The sequence below is a fragment of the Spodoptera frugiperda genome, chromosome 26 (genome assembly GCF_023101765.2).
Source record: "Spodoptera frugiperda isolate SF20-4 chromosome 26, AGI-APGP_CSIRO_Sfru_2.0, whole genome shotgun sequence".
Lineage (NCBI taxonomy): Eukaryota > Metazoa > Arthropoda > Insecta > Lepidoptera > Noctuidae > Spodoptera > Spodoptera frugiperda.
In genome coordinates, this window is record NC_064237.1 from 6,061,272 (window position 1) to 6,078,660 (window position 17,389).

At 34.2% G+C, this 17,389-nt stretch overlaps 1 protein-coding gene across 4 annotated transcripts in view; it reads left to right on the forward strand.

Moving 5' to 3' along the window:
- Positions 1-17,149, forward strand: part of LOC118281723 (uncharacterized) — a 36,648-nt gene extending 19,499 nt beyond the window's left edge. For 2 of the 4 annotated variants that reach the window (XM_050705069.1, XM_050705071.1), the window contains exons 2-5: positions 3,495-3,621; positions 6,473-6,790; positions 12,509-12,623; positions 13,713-17,149. In XM_050705069.1, coding sequence (XP_050561026.1) covers positions 3,495-3,621; positions 6,473-6,790; positions 12,509-12,623; positions 13,713-13,853 — 701 coding nt within the window. In that variant the 3' untranslated portion in view covers positions 13,854-17,149. Of the gene's footprint in view, positions 1-3,491; positions 3,622-6,472; positions 6,791-12,508; positions 12,624-13,712 lie in introns of all 4 variants that reach the window. The other 2 variants (XM_050705068.1, XM_050705070.1) reach the window with 1 other exon arrangement.
- Positions 17,150-17,389: the final 240 nt, after the last annotated feature.

The window sequence follows — 17,389 nt, forward strand, 5'->3', positions numbered from 1 at the left end:
TCGTTCTCAGGCAATTCAGACTTCTGAATAAGTTTTCATCTAAACATTAATGTTCAGAAACATCATAAGAAATGTTTATTGTAAGCATTCTTCATAATATAAATAACACCGAAACGCTCAATGTCTTGTTAGCAAAATTGCTTTTTCAATACAATTAGAACATTACCCAGGTTTTCCATTACGAATTTCAACTTTAATTTTGCTTCTAAAATGGTATTAATTTTTAATTTCTTTGAAACAACTTTTAGCTACGTTGTGCTGGGATTAATTCAGCCAAAGGGACTGCAATTTACCTCGAATGTCTTTTTTATGTTTTTCTATGCTTGAAACTAATGTGATCCATTCAACAGCGGTGTAAGTGCACCGCATTCTAAATTAAAACTGCAGAATTTTCTAGACTAATGACCAGTAAACTTATCTTACTGTCGCCCCGTGCAATACTGGTTCTAATCTCGATGTAAAATTATAAGGAGCTTTATTGGTACCTACCGTTAAATATTTCTACAGTGAAGTCATCCGTGGCTTTAAAAGGAGTCCTTGTTTTTACAAATATGTACCTCATCGTGTCTGATTTATCCTTATGACAATAATGTATTTTCTTCAACCTGGAATTAGTCATAACATTTGTAAAATATACTCGTTATTATTTTCAATGCAATAAGTGCGATAACCGTTTGGATCAAGTAAATGTAAGGTAAAGGACCTACCTAAATTAACGATGATTAAGTGCTATTAGGTGTTGAGAAAGTTCTAGAAGCTAGCAAAGTGCACGACGTTGATACTAAAATGGGAAACATAAGATCGTATCCGTCTCTCGTCAACTTTATGAAAATGTAACGCGTGTAACAGCTACCGTTTCACAATATCACACAGGTAGTGAGATAACAGAACTCATACGTTCATGTGAAATACCTACTCGCAACAATGCTATCTGAGTAAGCGAAATAAAAACACAACAAGCGCTGACTACTTCATAATATGAGGTTAATGATGAATCAAAACAAATAGAGCGACTACGTCATCATGTCAAGGCAACAATGACTTCCTATGGCATCGGAGCAATTCAATCAGGCTGCTGTGTTATACTATACTTCTTAAATTGCTCAACGATTATACTTCGATTGAGTGAGAGCGTATGGTATAATGTGTACACGGCACGCACACATGCAAAAACATCGTACGATATGAGCCAGCCAATGACAGAGAGCGGCGTGGTGGGCTCGGCTCCCCACTACACTATTAGAATGCATAGTGCTAAGAACGGCACTGTTAAAAATAACTACCTGTTTGACTGGATACACACGATGTCAAATGACGTTCGAGGCCATTGCCAATTTGTAAAAGGGATCTTATCCCAATTTTTTGCCCCCAAACCAATAAACCAGTAACCACTTGACACGAGAAACCATCCAAATCAACTGCAACAAAAACAGTAACAGCATTGTTACTGACATTATCTATTGAACGAGTCATGGAAATGACCTAGAGTAAGGGACAATGCACGCAAAGTATGCCTAAGTTCTTTAAAATTTTCCGATCCAATCACATATGAGTAAACAGCTGATTGCGTGGACGCCACGTGAAACACGATCGGGCGTGGGTGACGCGGGCATGCGCACAAATAGTACTAGATAACAATACTTTCTAACGCAACAGGACAGATGAATAGGGTAAACATGTCAGCAATGAAAAATGTAACAAACTAGTAAACAACACAAAAAATCGTATGAAGCTAACACACTATTCATTTCTATAGAGAACTGGCCAAAAATATATGCAGTAAGGTCTGCCAAAATGTGCCTTCGCTATATTTAGCTCCTTCCGCCTTATCGAAACTAATTCATTGTTTCTGGTAATATGAATTGCAAATAAAATTCAAGAACCAAAAATATGTATTGAACAGACAATCAGAAATAGAAATACAGTCGATTTTGACGTTTTATACAAAATCATGGAAGCAACGTTCGACGAAGATAGATGAGATTTTGAAGACGATTTGGCCATTCGTTTTAGTATTCAGAAGCCGTCTCTCACTGTGTAATAGAACCATCGTTCATCACTGGTTTCCAATAGGTGGGCTATCATTTATCAGTAGTTCGACAAAGTAATACTGAACAGCTGTTCAAGAATAGAATGGTTAAATTAAATTTCAATTTATCTTCTAAAAGTGAATGTTGGAGATAGTTTCTGCACAAATAATTCAATTTGGGTATATTTTACTGACTAAATTAATGTAGACTATACTATTTCGTTAACGGAGTTGCAAGCAATGTAAACCACAAAATTTTAGATTTGGTTCTTGGTCGACTCAAGTTTATTTAGATTTCGCATTTCCCGAATGTGATATGGTTTCGCTTCCATAGTGGAAGCAACTCTGATAAGTTTATAACAAAACGAAATAAAAATGTATGCTTTCATTAATTTGTATCACAAATGTAAACCGAAATTAAGTTATTCATTGGTTTATTAAGCCAATTAATTATGTTGTGTACATGTATGGATGTCAGAAGTGCAAAGTCGGACGTCAGAGCAGTAGTTTGTTAAACTATGTAAATTCATTAAATGTTTACTCATTTTACATGATAAGGTCATATTATAATGCGTAATTTATATTCTTGGTTCCCTGAAAACAAATGGGAGTTACGCTTAAGATTTACTTGCGACCTAATTTTATTATATTCTTGATACATAGTTAATGTTAATATGTATTGTCTTCCATATGAGAAAACAAACACAGGGGCATGCCGATTGCCTTTATTTTAACATAGTTATTTACTCCAACAAACACATTAATCAATGAATGCAATTCCGTTAAGGGCGCCATCTATCGTCTTCATTCTTAATCGACGCATGCACACATCTTATACAAGCTTGTCAAAACCAAAGAATTCCACAAGGAACAATAATAATATGAATATTTCCTCGTAAAAATAGAATTTACTTAATTACGAGTAACCAACCAATTACGTAATTCTTTGTTAAGTTCTCAGTAGGTACTGTAATTGTGCGTTGGGTCCCTTAAAAGATATCTACTCGACCCTATTAGGAATCCCGTAGTAGACACCGAATTATAAGTTTCTAGACTTCAAAGAGACTTTTAGGAAAGTTAATTTAAACTTTTCATCTTACTAAATAGCTAAATATAAGCAACACTGAAATATTCTTATAGAGATGTTAGTTCACTCGAACTCAGCCGCTTTAAGAGGGTCAGAGAGTCAGAAAGATTAAAACTTGTCCCTAAATTAGAATTTAGAGAATTATTTATTAAAGTAAAAGATTTTTAATAAATGATTTACTCTTCTAACATTCCGTATTTGATACAATAATCCTTTGACAACATTTCTATATTAATTTACTTTTTAGAGATATGAAATACCTACCAGATGAACGAGTAATTTATTACTGCTTGACATTTAGCTCCGACACTTGTTCAAACATTGCAATATTTGGTTAGTGATTGGTTGAATGTAAAAATATTTTTTCTTTGCCAGCAGGTGCACTCAAAGGCCACTGCAATCGAGAAGAGGATCTGCTCCAAAGGTGTTCCATGGCTCTACCAGTCCTAAGTTCACCAGAAATATCGTTCGCACTCACACGAGAGGAATTGGATAAGAGTTGCGTGTAAGTATTTAAATATGCTACCTTTCTATTAAATAATGCATTCGTGTGTCATATTAAATTAATTGATGATGTTAATTTCGAATTAGCATAAATTATGTAAACATGAGATTACGGAAGTGCTTCAGTCGACAATGCAAGGTCCCAATAATGCTGATCGAGATAATATTGTTATTTTAATAGACAAATCAATGCATTGTGTGCGGAAAAATACAATAGGTCACCTTGACCTGTTCAATTGTATACTCAAAGTAAAGGTAAATTCGAGCATTTTGTTTATTACCTGGGATCCCACTACAATTTTATGTTAATTAGGTACATAAATAATCAAAATTTCAGTTCCTAATAGCAGAAACCATAACAAAAGTCAAAAAGAACCTGACACCTAAAGTCAAAGTTGATGGGAAAAATCTCATGTAACAGCAACCCTTCAATTTCCAATTATCAAACTGCCGGAAGAATGGCCGCTCATCTTTCTCACTCGAGCGATATCATAGCCAAACGATCTCACTCATTTACGCTCAACCGACAACTTTTAGTTAAGTTCCGCTAAAGAGTTAGCTGCGCCAGAGTAACTTAACTTCTAGTGGCGGAATGGCGCGGTCGGCGTGCAGTAGCTCATCTTAATTTAGTACTCTTGTTTGTGGTAAATAGCAATTTGAAACTAGTTGTCGGACTTCACTCAGCGCTTCAGAGCTGAATAGCCAATGAAGCACTTTATTGCGGTCGGGTCGGCAAACATTGAAAATTACGTGATATTAACGTGCCTAATACGGCAGGTACTTCGTGTCTATGTGGCGCTGTTTTTGGTTTTGGCATTGTCCCAGATGTATTCTTGGGCCTACGATACGTTGTTTATTGTATTGTATTTGTAGCAATCAATTATGACATGACATACTAGCTTTTGCTCACAGCTTCACTTGAACAAAAAGTATCTGAATTCAAATTTCTAGCGTCTCATTTATCCCTTCTATGTGCCAAAATTACTTTTAGCTGTAAAGTTAAGCATCCAGTATTTTAGTTAATTAACAAATAAATTAACGTTTTTATTTAGGTATAACGTTAATTAGGTTGTGTGCTAAAAATAAATTTTAATAAACATTATAATATTAGAGTTTCCGTGATTATAATTATCAATGAGTTGTATAATTGTATGGTGTGGTTTATATGGATTTTCCTTAAATTCATGTGACTCACCGACATTGTTATTTGATAAACCTGTGACATGGTTTTTTAATTATAATTTTATCAGAGCTTAACTATTGTTAAAATTTAATATTAGTCATATCTGGTCATGATCCTCCTCCTATTGATAAGCTAAGTGTTTAATTTTGCCAAACATAAAAACCTCTCTACAATTTACCTACATTTGAGCCTCAAAAGGTAGCATCAGTTATTTCATACTCCCTATAATAACTTTACTCATGAAACATAAAACGATTTAGAAATATTTTTCCTGAGCCCAAGCTAAATTGTAGTTATTCTTAAAAAGTGTTTTATTTTGCCAAACATACATAATACCTCTCTACAAAACTGATAATGTATTCCATGGCTTATGGCACGACCAGTTTCTTCATCATGAGAACATTGTCATATGACTCGGAAGACGGATTGATGATAACAACATGTTTTAGCACACACGTGATTCAAATTGGTACTACATACATAGCATACAGATAATAAAAAGTAATGCATTTGTCTTTGTGTACCGTAATTTTTTTGAACACAACTTGAATTTCAGATGCAATAGTACTTTGATGATGGGATTAATATTTTCGACTTAATTATCAGTCTTAGTACGAGTTTGCTCTGATTGGTTGGTTCATTCGCGCCGACCAATCAGAGCGTCGAACGCGCTCTCGTTTCATTTTCATTTAATGTAAAGCAAACTCGTACTAAGAGTACTGTAAAAACTCGGATTCTAATAATATGTTTATTTTACTAGGTGACAATAGGTTCATGTTAAATCATGCTGTAGCAACAGTATACATTGCTAATAAGAGTCTTGTTAATACCCTTCTGACTACTAGGATTATTTACCAAGTAATCTAAAAAATCTTGAATAACAGGAATATTGTAGATGGAATATAAAATAGATTTTTTTCTGTCACAGTAACGTAATATTTTTCTCGAAAACTCGATTCAATCACTTCACAGAGCAAATATTAGATCTGGAGGTAGATATACTGAGTTAGACAGTTTTTACTAGAAATATTTGTTTGTAAACGCCACAACCGTAGAGATTTCTGGTATAAGGGATTAGGAGAAAGAAAAAAAAGGTATTATCCATAATACATAAGGCGGGAGAAATTCCCACTAGTCCCACAGGTGGATTATAATGGCCGGCCGTGGATGATAAATGTGTATAGTCATGCCCTTTCCTCTTTTTAAGGGATTAACCTACATAACACAGCTAATACGAATAGGAACAATCTCTGATTGGAAATGATGGGTTGCTTACCGACTTTTGGCAATGCAAGCACGTTGTTTTTGCTGTAAATGTTTGCATTTCTTTTTATATAATAAAACCAAAATATGTGAAGCAAAATTATCAATTTAAATGAGTGGTTATAGTAATCTTGATTTATATGCTTAAGGAAATAGCAGTTATCCGAAATGAGGTTGTTTGTTATGAGGTTCCGCAATCAAGTCATTGAATTGATTTTGATTTTTTTTTATTTCGGTCCATACCTACTGTAAAATCCGTAGAAATGTTCTTCGTTCGTTCTTCTGTTAAACATTTCATAAAATTACAATATCTTTAAGTCACTCAAAACGCTCCCGAGGGGCATTTTAGAGGTTTCCACAAGGCAGCATTCTCGGTCCAACGTATAATAAATCATTTTTGTTGCAGTGAACTTCGAATGGGAATAAAATGCATAGACAACTACACAAACGTCTGCATGGAGAAGCATGAACAAGTTGTATTCCGTCGTATCTACGCTGGTATTACAGATGTGGTACAAGAATTGTGTACTAGGGGCCCATACCAGGACGAGTACTTAAAACATGCTGATTGTGTCAAAACCGTCCGTTCAGATTATGAAACGTGCAGCAAGAACTATGAAGTGACGCTGATGACGTTGGGTAGTCATCAACAAGGAGATCAGTATCAGACAGATCAAGCCGGACTTGTGACCAGTCACGAAGATCATCTAAGGACAGTTTGTTGGTGAGTAAAATTTGTATAACAACGTATCTACTTAGTAAAGACAGATTTTTTATTTCAAATTTTCTGTACAAGACTATTCTCATGCACCTGGTGCTTGTTATCCTACCATGTAAAACTAGATAAGGTGATGAATGTTAAATATCAATCAAATAAAAATAAGGCATTTCTAAGTCGATAGACATAGAAATAAAATACTATCAAAGGTCTATCTACTTGAAAAGGTATCACTAGGAATTCTCACCCATCTTACACCTTCGACCTTAAAATACGAAATATAAATGTACGTACGTTATTTTGAAGATGGACCTTTTTATAGCGAACTATCCGCCATAAAAATCCCATTCACGTAATTACTAGAAACGTTTGGCAGTGGAATTGGCGTTCGTAGTGTGATGTCGTTCCCAAAACTGCCCAATGTTATCTTTGTTGATGCTTTGTTACGTGGATGATGGTACGAATTTGGAATTTAAGGAATTTTCTTTAGGGTCTTTTGTTTTTTTTTGTCAATGCACTTCGTTGGTCTTGTGGTCGTAACAGCGGCAGTGATAGTCGAAACAAACACTTTAAGTATATCAGAGTTGGAATTTTCGATGTTCAATAATAAATAGCACGGAGTCGGAGGCAAGATTGGCTTTTATGTTACACAGGATTAAAACACAAGTTTCGAAAAGTGGGTGTTGAATTATTATTTCTCCAAAGAGAGACATAAGTGGAGATTTATTTACACCTTTTGGTAATTAAAAGGTGTGATGTTGACATAAAGTTTTCAGCAGAATATCAGAATTCAACAGAAATTCGTTCTGCTTGTTATTTACCTTTAGGCCAAAATGTGAGAAATTTCACCCAATAATTAATATTTTCATTTATTTTTGTCGTTCTGGTTGAATTCTGCAAACTTATAAAAGCGAACCTCATTCATTGAATGAGTGCTGGAATATGCAAAACGAAATAAACTGATTTCGGGTGCGCGCTGCTCATATTGCATCAGTACCAAGAATTTACAAAAGCGAACAAAACAAATAGTTTTATTCACTTTTGAATGTGTATTCTGTTATTACTTTCAATAAATCTCGTTTGTTAAGAGGAGTAAGCCACTGCTTTAATAAAGGTATATTCAAATTTCATTTTAATAATCCTTTGTTATTTTCAGAAAATTATTTCTGTAATAGAACGAGCCAAGTCGACTGTTCTCGTGGCATCTTTAAGTTCCAACCACTGCTAATTTTATTTTAGTTGAAGTACTTACTGTAATATCCATACTGATAAATGCAGGGTCCTCTCTAAATGCTCAAAGTGCGCCATTCGCCGACTTACTAGAGACAACAGTCTGCAGATTGTTTTGCTCCAAAACTTTCTCAGTCGTAAGACTTTTGGAAGATTTAATTCTTGTTGGTAGTTAAAATTATTCCAGTAATGCATCACAAGTTCAGATAACATCACCCGAGGAGATAAAGTCGTGACGTCATCGTATGATTTCTGATGTTATCGTATCAGCTATTTTGATACTCGCAGTCAGATTGCAATCTTTACCGATTTTTGCTTATCAGTCTATTATTGTTCTAATTAAATTACAATGTTATTGTTATCTAATTATCAAAATAAACAGGAAGTCGCACGTGCTCAGAGAATGGAAACAACAAAGATATTTTGACGGCAAAACATTAATATGTATTAAAAAATCTCGTATAGATCCATCCACTTTGATACGGAACGCGTAGGACAAACTCGTTTATAGCGAGTGTATGCCGCACGCTCGTCGCTTCGGCGATTAGGTATTTTGTTTTTTGGCAACCGACAAGGCCAATATCTATTGAGAATCAACACAGTTTCATACATAAATACATCTTTATTTTTATAATAAGGAACCAGGCATGAATTGTTCGATTAGTCGGCTAGACTATGTTCACTGTTCACTCGAACGACGTCACTCAATTTGAAGTTCTGCAAATTAAACTGTCATGGAAGTTATCAAGAGAAGTCCTGGAGAGTTGGTACTTCAAAGAGTCGGGAGGAGCCCTGAATATTGAATAGTCCGCGTTAGTAAAATATTCAACAAATCGAACAGAACCCCCAGCCTCACGAACTAATTACTTGTCTGAAGCGTGATTTCCACTGATAATAATACTTATCTGTACCAATTTACATGTAAATTAACAACGCTCGCCCATGGTTCGGGCCCTGTCGACTTTGTAATATAATTTTTCTGGTTTAGATTTTGCGCGAGTCTTTTTGTAAGATCGCTGTGAATAAAACTCAAATATTCCATTAAATTAAGTACGCTTCATGTTTACGATCAACGCCAGTGTTTGTGGGAGCAAGCGAAATTCTTTATTTTTCTCATACGAGTCACCTAAATGAGTTCGCGTTCATTAATTTTATTGGGTTTACGTAAATTCGAAGTATTTCCTGGATAAGCTGATGTTGCGACGACGTTCGGAAGACATTTCGCGCCCCTCTTCTCACCATTAAACCCTGATTAAGATTCAGTTCGGATTAAGTGGTGTACTTAAGAGTTTTTCGGTGTGTTAATGATTCCGTTATCCCCGCCATTCCATACAATTGAATCTACAATTTGTCGGACATTTGTTGATTTGGGAAAAGTAAGGCTGTATTTTTTCCTTCGTTTATTTTCCTAATTTTTATGCTAACGACGGTTGTGTTAAGTTCGCTATGATAATATTTTCGTGTACAGAATAACAATTTGCATTGGAATGTTGTGAGTTTGGTCAGTTTTTTCTAGTTAAAATATTCGTACACTATCAGAGGATTTATACATCGCTGGCCATGCACTGACACAATGGAAAGATGAACAAAAACACTGCTATTTCCACACTGAAAAAAGCAACTGTGCGAACTGTGCCGACTGTGACTCTGGCTGAATTAAACCATGCATTTTATTTCAAAGCTAATGTTTACATTATTTTAGCGGAACACAATGAAAGAAATTCTAAAAGAGGTTTTAACGTTTTTCGACAGTCGTGCGAAGTTTTGGGGACGTTTGAATTTTAAGTTTAAATGTCGAATATTCGAATGCAGAATTAAAACTTTTTAAAAAAGACTTCGGTCGAATAAATAGATAAGTCTTTTTGACCAGCTACATGATGTACTTATACAAGTTTATTTGATTATAGAAGATACGGTACTCAAAATATATAACTGACATTTCAAAGGGCTCTTAACTGAAGTTTGATATGATCATTCGCGTACTTGACGCCTATCGCTTACTATTGTGCTTATGTTAAATTCTGAGAAAGCTAATTGCAATAGTTGCTAGTTCTGTGTTATAATCTAGACACACGGCAGTGTGTCCGCCAAGTTCGAGCAAAAAAACCGACACACCGGCCGTGGGTTATATTACACGAACCATTTCGGGCCAAGTTCGACCCACCTATAACTCAAAATTTATTTTATCTACGCATATGTAATTTCTAGTATCTGTCGAGATCTACTTACTTATCTAAAATACAAAATTTCATTAATGTACCTATTGTAGGTCTTGAGATATTGACGTCAGAAAATCGCTATTTTTACTATACACTCACTGACTGACTGACTCACTCACTCACTCATCAAAAACCTAGACCACTTCCAATGGTCGTATTGACTTGAAATTTGGCATGGAGGTAGGTCTTTAGGTCAAGGTAAAGGAAAAAATCTGAAAATGGCCAAGTGTGAGTCGGTTTTAAAAATAATGAAGGTGTAAATTCATACCCCTAAGGAACTAAAACAAAAAGAATATCTATATCTTCCAATGGTCGTACCGACCTAAAATTCTTTACGAAGGTTTATATTTAGTCAAATGAAATCGTAAAATAAGACCATCAAAAGAAAATAAACCTTACATAATTGAAGATGTCAATTGGGTCCAATAGCGACGATTGACACGGACAATTCGTTTAAGTGGCTCATAATTGAAGATGTCAATTGGGTCCAATAGCGACGATGTATCTGCAATAACTACGGACTATATAATGAATGGTAATGATGTGCGGGCCTACGAGTTACGAGTATCTCAAGTTTTTATAATTATATACTTGACTCATTGCGTTTAGTAGGTTTATAACAAAGTGTGTGAAAACTTGCCAACTTGTTATATCATTTTTAACTGAGGTCTTTGTATGGAACTTGGTACGTTATTTAGATCTCACTTCTTTTATAGGCGAAAATATTATGAAGGTGGCAGCCTTTCACATTTATGTTTTGGGTGGGATTGTATACCATGATTAGATTGTGGACTCACGAGATTAGAACACAAAGGGCTTTGCAAATGTGACACAATACTTAGAATACTGAACTTTTCTGTAGAACTGAATGCAACAAAGTATAACATAAACATGAAATCGTAATGGACCATCAAAGCGGTTTAAGTGGCTCATAATTGAAGATGTCAATTGGGTCCAATAGCGACGATTGACACGGACAATTATGTATCTGCAATAACTACGGACTATATAATGAATGGTAATGATGTGCGGGCCTACGAGTTACGAGTATCTCGGTTTTTATAACGATATGGAAGCGGAGATAAATTAACGTTCAACAAATAATAACTTTACGTTTTTAAATATTCGAATGGAAAGACTGTAGTGGACTGATGATGCCTATTTTTGCCAATTAAATTAGATTGCACAAATTCCAATCACTGGATACGATTATATTACAGAAAAAAACTCAATAAAAATTAAAATTCACAGTAAATAAAAACTTAAATAATTAATAAATAAATGATTGCAACTTACTATGACTTTTAAAGAAAAAATATATTTCGTAACCGACTCTAAAGAAGCCCTTGAGACCCATTGGTCTCCTAATTTTTATTCCATCATTTAAGCAAAGATAGTTGTATAAGAAGTCCTATATTTTAGTATATCTCCCGAAATACCGCATTAATAAATCTTCCCTTTAATACTGTGGTCAGTAATTGTTTCGACCTCAAGTCTTAATTCCGATGTGAGCCTTTGACCTGATTGTTATACATATTTGGCTGTGTCCATCTACGAAACAGCTGGACTCGAGTTGATGTATCAATTTGTCAATTTGCCCTACTATTCCTCATACCGTTGGTCATGTCGGCCATTCCCTTCGATCACGTGATGTAGAATGCGTTCGAATTTTAACTAATTAGTTCGTTCTTAATTAAGATAGAAAATATCAATATGAATCGTGGGTTAGTTGTTCCAAGCGACCTTTTTATTCCGGAGCTGCGGATTACCTAGCGGGTTTACCGGGGCTCCGGCTTGAAAAGCAGGAGTAGGAACGGGGTGGTTTTTAGTCAGTTAGAGTCTGACACTCCCTTTCGCCTCGCCCAAGGCGGAAGAAGTGAAAAATGTGACCTTTTTAGAGGTTCACAAAATTGCGTATTTCTTAGAATTTACTATGTATATCATGTTGCATATGTTAGCATTAATTTCATGTTCCTTGACCTTAATTCTATTTATTTGCAAATTAGGCTCAGTGTAATACTTAGGTATTGCCTTTTTCCATCGCCAGGATCTTACCGAAAATGGCATAATCAAATCTAATTACGTGAGACCTTTTAAAACGAAACACTTTAATTATTACCGTAACAGCTTCTGATCTGAAAATTCATTAAGCTCATTCTATGCAAATTGATTAATATTAAAATTATAGTCGTTACGCAATTTCGAACCTTCTATCGTCAGTACTAAAGGTTATTTTTTGTTATTCAGATGTTTAATAAAGTTGTGTTCATTTCAGTTCATTCCAAGAATACCTGATGTGCTCGGAGCAGACGGTGCAGAGGTCCTGTGGTGACGAAGCAGCGTTGTTCACCAGCGCTTTCCTCAAACGAATGGCGTCTAACATTATAAAGGTAATTTGATCAAAATTAAATAACGGTAAAATGGGGTGAATAGAAACTCAGGGGGTGAATCGATTTTTTTTTTATTAGAATTATTAGTTTGTTTTCATGTTTTTCTTTTTAATAGAGCATTTTTGGTTTTAATAATGAACTAATAAAAAATATTAAAATGGTGTAAACAGTTCTAAATTACGTGAAAACACAACAAAATGTTGTGCCTTTTCACCCCTGATTTGTTTCTATTCACCCCGTTTTACGGTAATTTGATTTATTTTGCGGGATGAAAATTTTTGCGAAGTTTGGAAAAGTATGTAAAAGAAAAAGACTAAAGACTCAAGCCTCTTAGCCTTGGTAAAGATTGCTTGTGTTAGACACTAACTACGCTAATTACATCTCAGACCTTTCTTACTAAGTTTTTCATGGCGAGAAATCTTTTAGCGAAAAATAAATTCCTTGTTACGAACGGGGAAACTTTTATACCTTCGTCAGGATGTTTCATACAACGTGTGTGAACTGCTGTACTCTTCGAAGAGAACTAGTTTTAGGTATTTCACGAAGTTTATTATTTCTTTTACAAAATTACAAGTTTTGTAGAGGCAAACTGAGGACAGTGTCGCTGTCTTGACGGGAAACTCTTCCGATTTCGTCCGTGACTCCGAAACTGTGGATGGTGTTGTAAATTCTGTTTAGATACCTGTCTGGGTTTTAGTTTTCCTACGTCTTTTCTAAGTGCAATCGAGAGTTGCACAAGTACAAATAACATAAACCTACCAAATTATCACAATATTTAAATTTTGTTAACATATCATTAGAACATAAGACGAGATATTAACCATGTTTATTTGTATCTATGAGTTTCTGAAATTTCGGCACTGTTGCAAGCGACATGATCACGGATGGACGGATGGACGGATGAACGTTCATCCGTGATCACGATAGAGTTATTGACCATGTCAGTTTAAAAAAATATTAACATAATACTATAGCTACATACTATAGTATGTAGGTAAACTAGGCTACTTAAATGTGTACAATAAAGCTTATATAAATATTAATAATATCCTTTTTGGAAAAGTTTTAACATTAAACATTTTTTTACAGAACTTCTGCTTCGAATACAACAGGCAAGAGTGCGGACTACCGGACAAGGGATCACACATCTCCCATAGTGTTCTATTACTCAGTGTTGCAAGCCTAACGCACTTAGCATTTTATGCATCTGGCAATTTAGTTCCAACGTAAGTTTTTTCAAATGTGGAACAATGCAAAATTTGAATTTAGTGCGCTGTGCGGTGTGCAATTGCCAGTAACGTACAGACTGATGCAATGTGTAATGAAGTGTAAGGAATGAATGCGGGTGAATGTTGCAGTTCCTCGGTTAAAAACCTGATAGATACTATTTATTGTAGGCCTAGACTATAATCTCATTGTGTTACGCCTTTTTCGTCGTCCATTTGTAAATTGTTTGTGTAGTAAATTATGAGCACTGAGTGTTTTTGTGTAAATAATACCTGCGTTGTTGCCAAATAATTGTAGTCAATGAAATGCGCATGTCTAAACATTATTTTACATTGTCTCCCCGACTATGGTACCGTGTAAGTAAGGTTACTTCTTTGTACTTATTTTACTAATTATCAACTTGCGTTTTTAGACTCTAACTGCCGTACTCAAAGACATTTAATGATTACTTAAACTGTTCCTCAGTAACGATTTAGTTCCGAAAACAATTGCTAAGGACTGGGCTAAGTAACCATTAAATGACTCTGAGTACGGCGGTAAGGTTCCGTAGTCGGATGGCATCTTATGTAAAAAAGTACCATTATGTTTAATCTTAGTAAATATGTTGCTTAAAAAAAAAGAATTTCAATAAAATTGCTCAATCAAAAAACAAAGGCATTCTCTTTTGAAATTATCACATTGAATCGATAATTCAATAACTTAAATGAAATTATTAAATGTTAATTTGTTATATTGAATAATGAATAATATGATTATTGTATTTTACTGTGTATACTTTAGGTAATACTTACGTAATGTATAAATATAGTTTAGGTATATTTTATAAGGATGTCAGTCTTTATATTAAGCTCAGAACATCCTGTGATAGAGTTGTAAGTAGTTGCATTAAAGTGCATTGTGTCAACTTAATATAGCTTCAAAATATAAATTTTGAATTTAAGCCGATTTTCACCGTCGGGTAAAAAGTACAGTCAATGACAAAAGTGACTAACGAGTTAAAGTATGACGTATCTATAATTCTCGGCATGAACGATGGCTTTTTGACGTGGTTTGGCGTATATTTTGCCCATTGTGTATTTTCTCAGTATTTCTCGTTATTTTATACTTATTGCTATTTCATTTTAATCATGTATAGGTACTTAGTAGAAAGTTAACACAAGAATAAGAGGAGATAATTATGTTTTCATAAAGATTTAATGGGAAAAAACGCAATGGGTCAACTTACGCCGTTCACGTTAAAATCTGTGCATCTTTTGTGCTTAGAATTATATCAAACTAGACCTAGTGAGTGACTGAATAGGTAACTAATGAATAATAAATTAATTACAAAATAGAAGAACCATTTCGTTTTTCACTTTTGTCGTTGACTGTACTAAGTAAATGTTTAAAATTCGTGTTTTTAATTATTGTGTCGAATTATTGTACTGTTATTATTTTTGTAGTGTCATTATTGTTTTATGATTATTATTGATAATGATAATTTAGTCATTCCTCGTAAAATTTAATAAGCTTTTTTATTGAGTGGAAAGGATAGATGAAAATATCTTTGTATGTAGCCACCTGTATCCCATTAGGGTAAGTCCATTGCAAATAGACTTGCCCTTTTACTGATTCTGGGAAAACTTTTCCTGTCTTTCATGGTCGCTTAGGCTTTTTACCGCCTTATCCATACGTACACATCTCTTTTCTTTCTCAAGATATATTTACTTTCGTCTATCTTTCTGGATGATGAAAGTATAGCAAAATAATAGTATCATTTTTTTTTTGTTTTAAACGATTCCCTACGCTAGGATTTTTTCTGTGTAGTGGAAATATTTACAAACATACAAATTTACATACACATGACACCCAGATAAGAAATAACAAACGTGGATCATACAAAGTTGCACGGCAGACAGTTTTCAAGCCACTGCGCCAACGGCCAAATACAGTAAAAATATTTATTAATATTCAAAGTAAAGTTAATATCAGCCTGTGATCATTTCACAGATACACCAATAAATGGAGTACTAACCCAAGCAAAAACTTGTCAAAAATCCCACGCAATACGTATGACGTAAGACTGACGTCATATTCGCCTGTTGTTCACTGGTTGACGTGCTTCGTTTCTTATGTCAATGTGTTAAAGTTGAGAGTTGGGTGACCTGTGACAGACTTGACAATTGACATCTGAGATGATGACGTTTGTGTCGAAGGCGTCAATTTGTAATGACGTTTGTGTTGCAAGGCTGTTACAATGTTTCCGCAATTGTGGGTATTCTCGTATTGTCCTTAGAATTAATAAATAGCACGCTTCTGTTAATATTAAGTGAGCAAATGTGTAAATACGTTTCATCTAAACTGACCACGATATTGAAAATTGTTTCGGATTTTTTTTTTAAATAAATGTTTTTAACGCTTATCAATGATATTTTAACAATGCACTATAAATATAGTAGTAGGTATTGCATTAATTAATATAATATTTGTTATACATTAAATTGTTGCGAGGTTTCGGTTGTAAGAAAGATGATTATTATTTATTTATGTTGTAAAATATATACTTACCATTTCTAGAAAATATTTGTATGTAGTGACTTATTATCTCCAATTTCTAATCTATGACAGGTATACCGAAATAGAAATATTAATAAATATATCTACATATCATTACCTCTATGATTTTTTTGTAGAAAATGTCATAAAATAGGAAATATCTTTATAAATAAGCAGAAACAAATGTGGGATTACATGTTCGTGTATTATTTCACGTGACCATTTCCCATAGTCGTAACAAAAAATCGTGGAAAAGAGTAATTTGGAGAGTCATTGTCATACAGCCACAAACTACAAACTACTTTTTTCCACACGCATGCAGGTAAATGGTCTCCCGAAATGTCACAATATGGGCATGTCTCAAATTAAGTATCCATTTGTTATATACTCCGTGACATTGCAAGTCGAAGGAAAATATGATTGCGTGTATTGTGTAGATACATTATTTTATTTCACTAAAATATCCTGAGTTATATTATAGAATTTTTGTATTGTTATCTTTGTTAAATGTCTGTGCCTTTCTATCATTTTAAATTAAGACGAATTTTTCATTTTAAATAAGGACGCATGCTTTTTCGACTTGCACTGTACTGGGATATAAAATCTATGGAAACGAATTTAATCTGTCGAGAATAACTGTTAATGATTTATGAATATGTTACTACATAGTGTATTTGTATCCAATTACGATGCAGTGGATGTAAAAGACATAGTCTTTTAGAGATTATTCATCTAAAATGAAAATAAATGAGTTGAGAGTTGGATTTTTGTCTTTTTCTTTCCAAAAATATTTGCTGATTACCTGGTTTATAATTCTGTGAATTAAAAGTCACATAAATGAGATAAAATAGCACCACAAATCCAGTAGAAACGTACGGATTTAAGTTACATGGATTTAAACATTAACTTTTTAACAACTGTCCAAACACTAAATAGATTCCAATTCCGAGTGCATTCTGGTGTTAAACCTGCAAAAGTCTGTATAAAACAGTTCCGAGTAATAC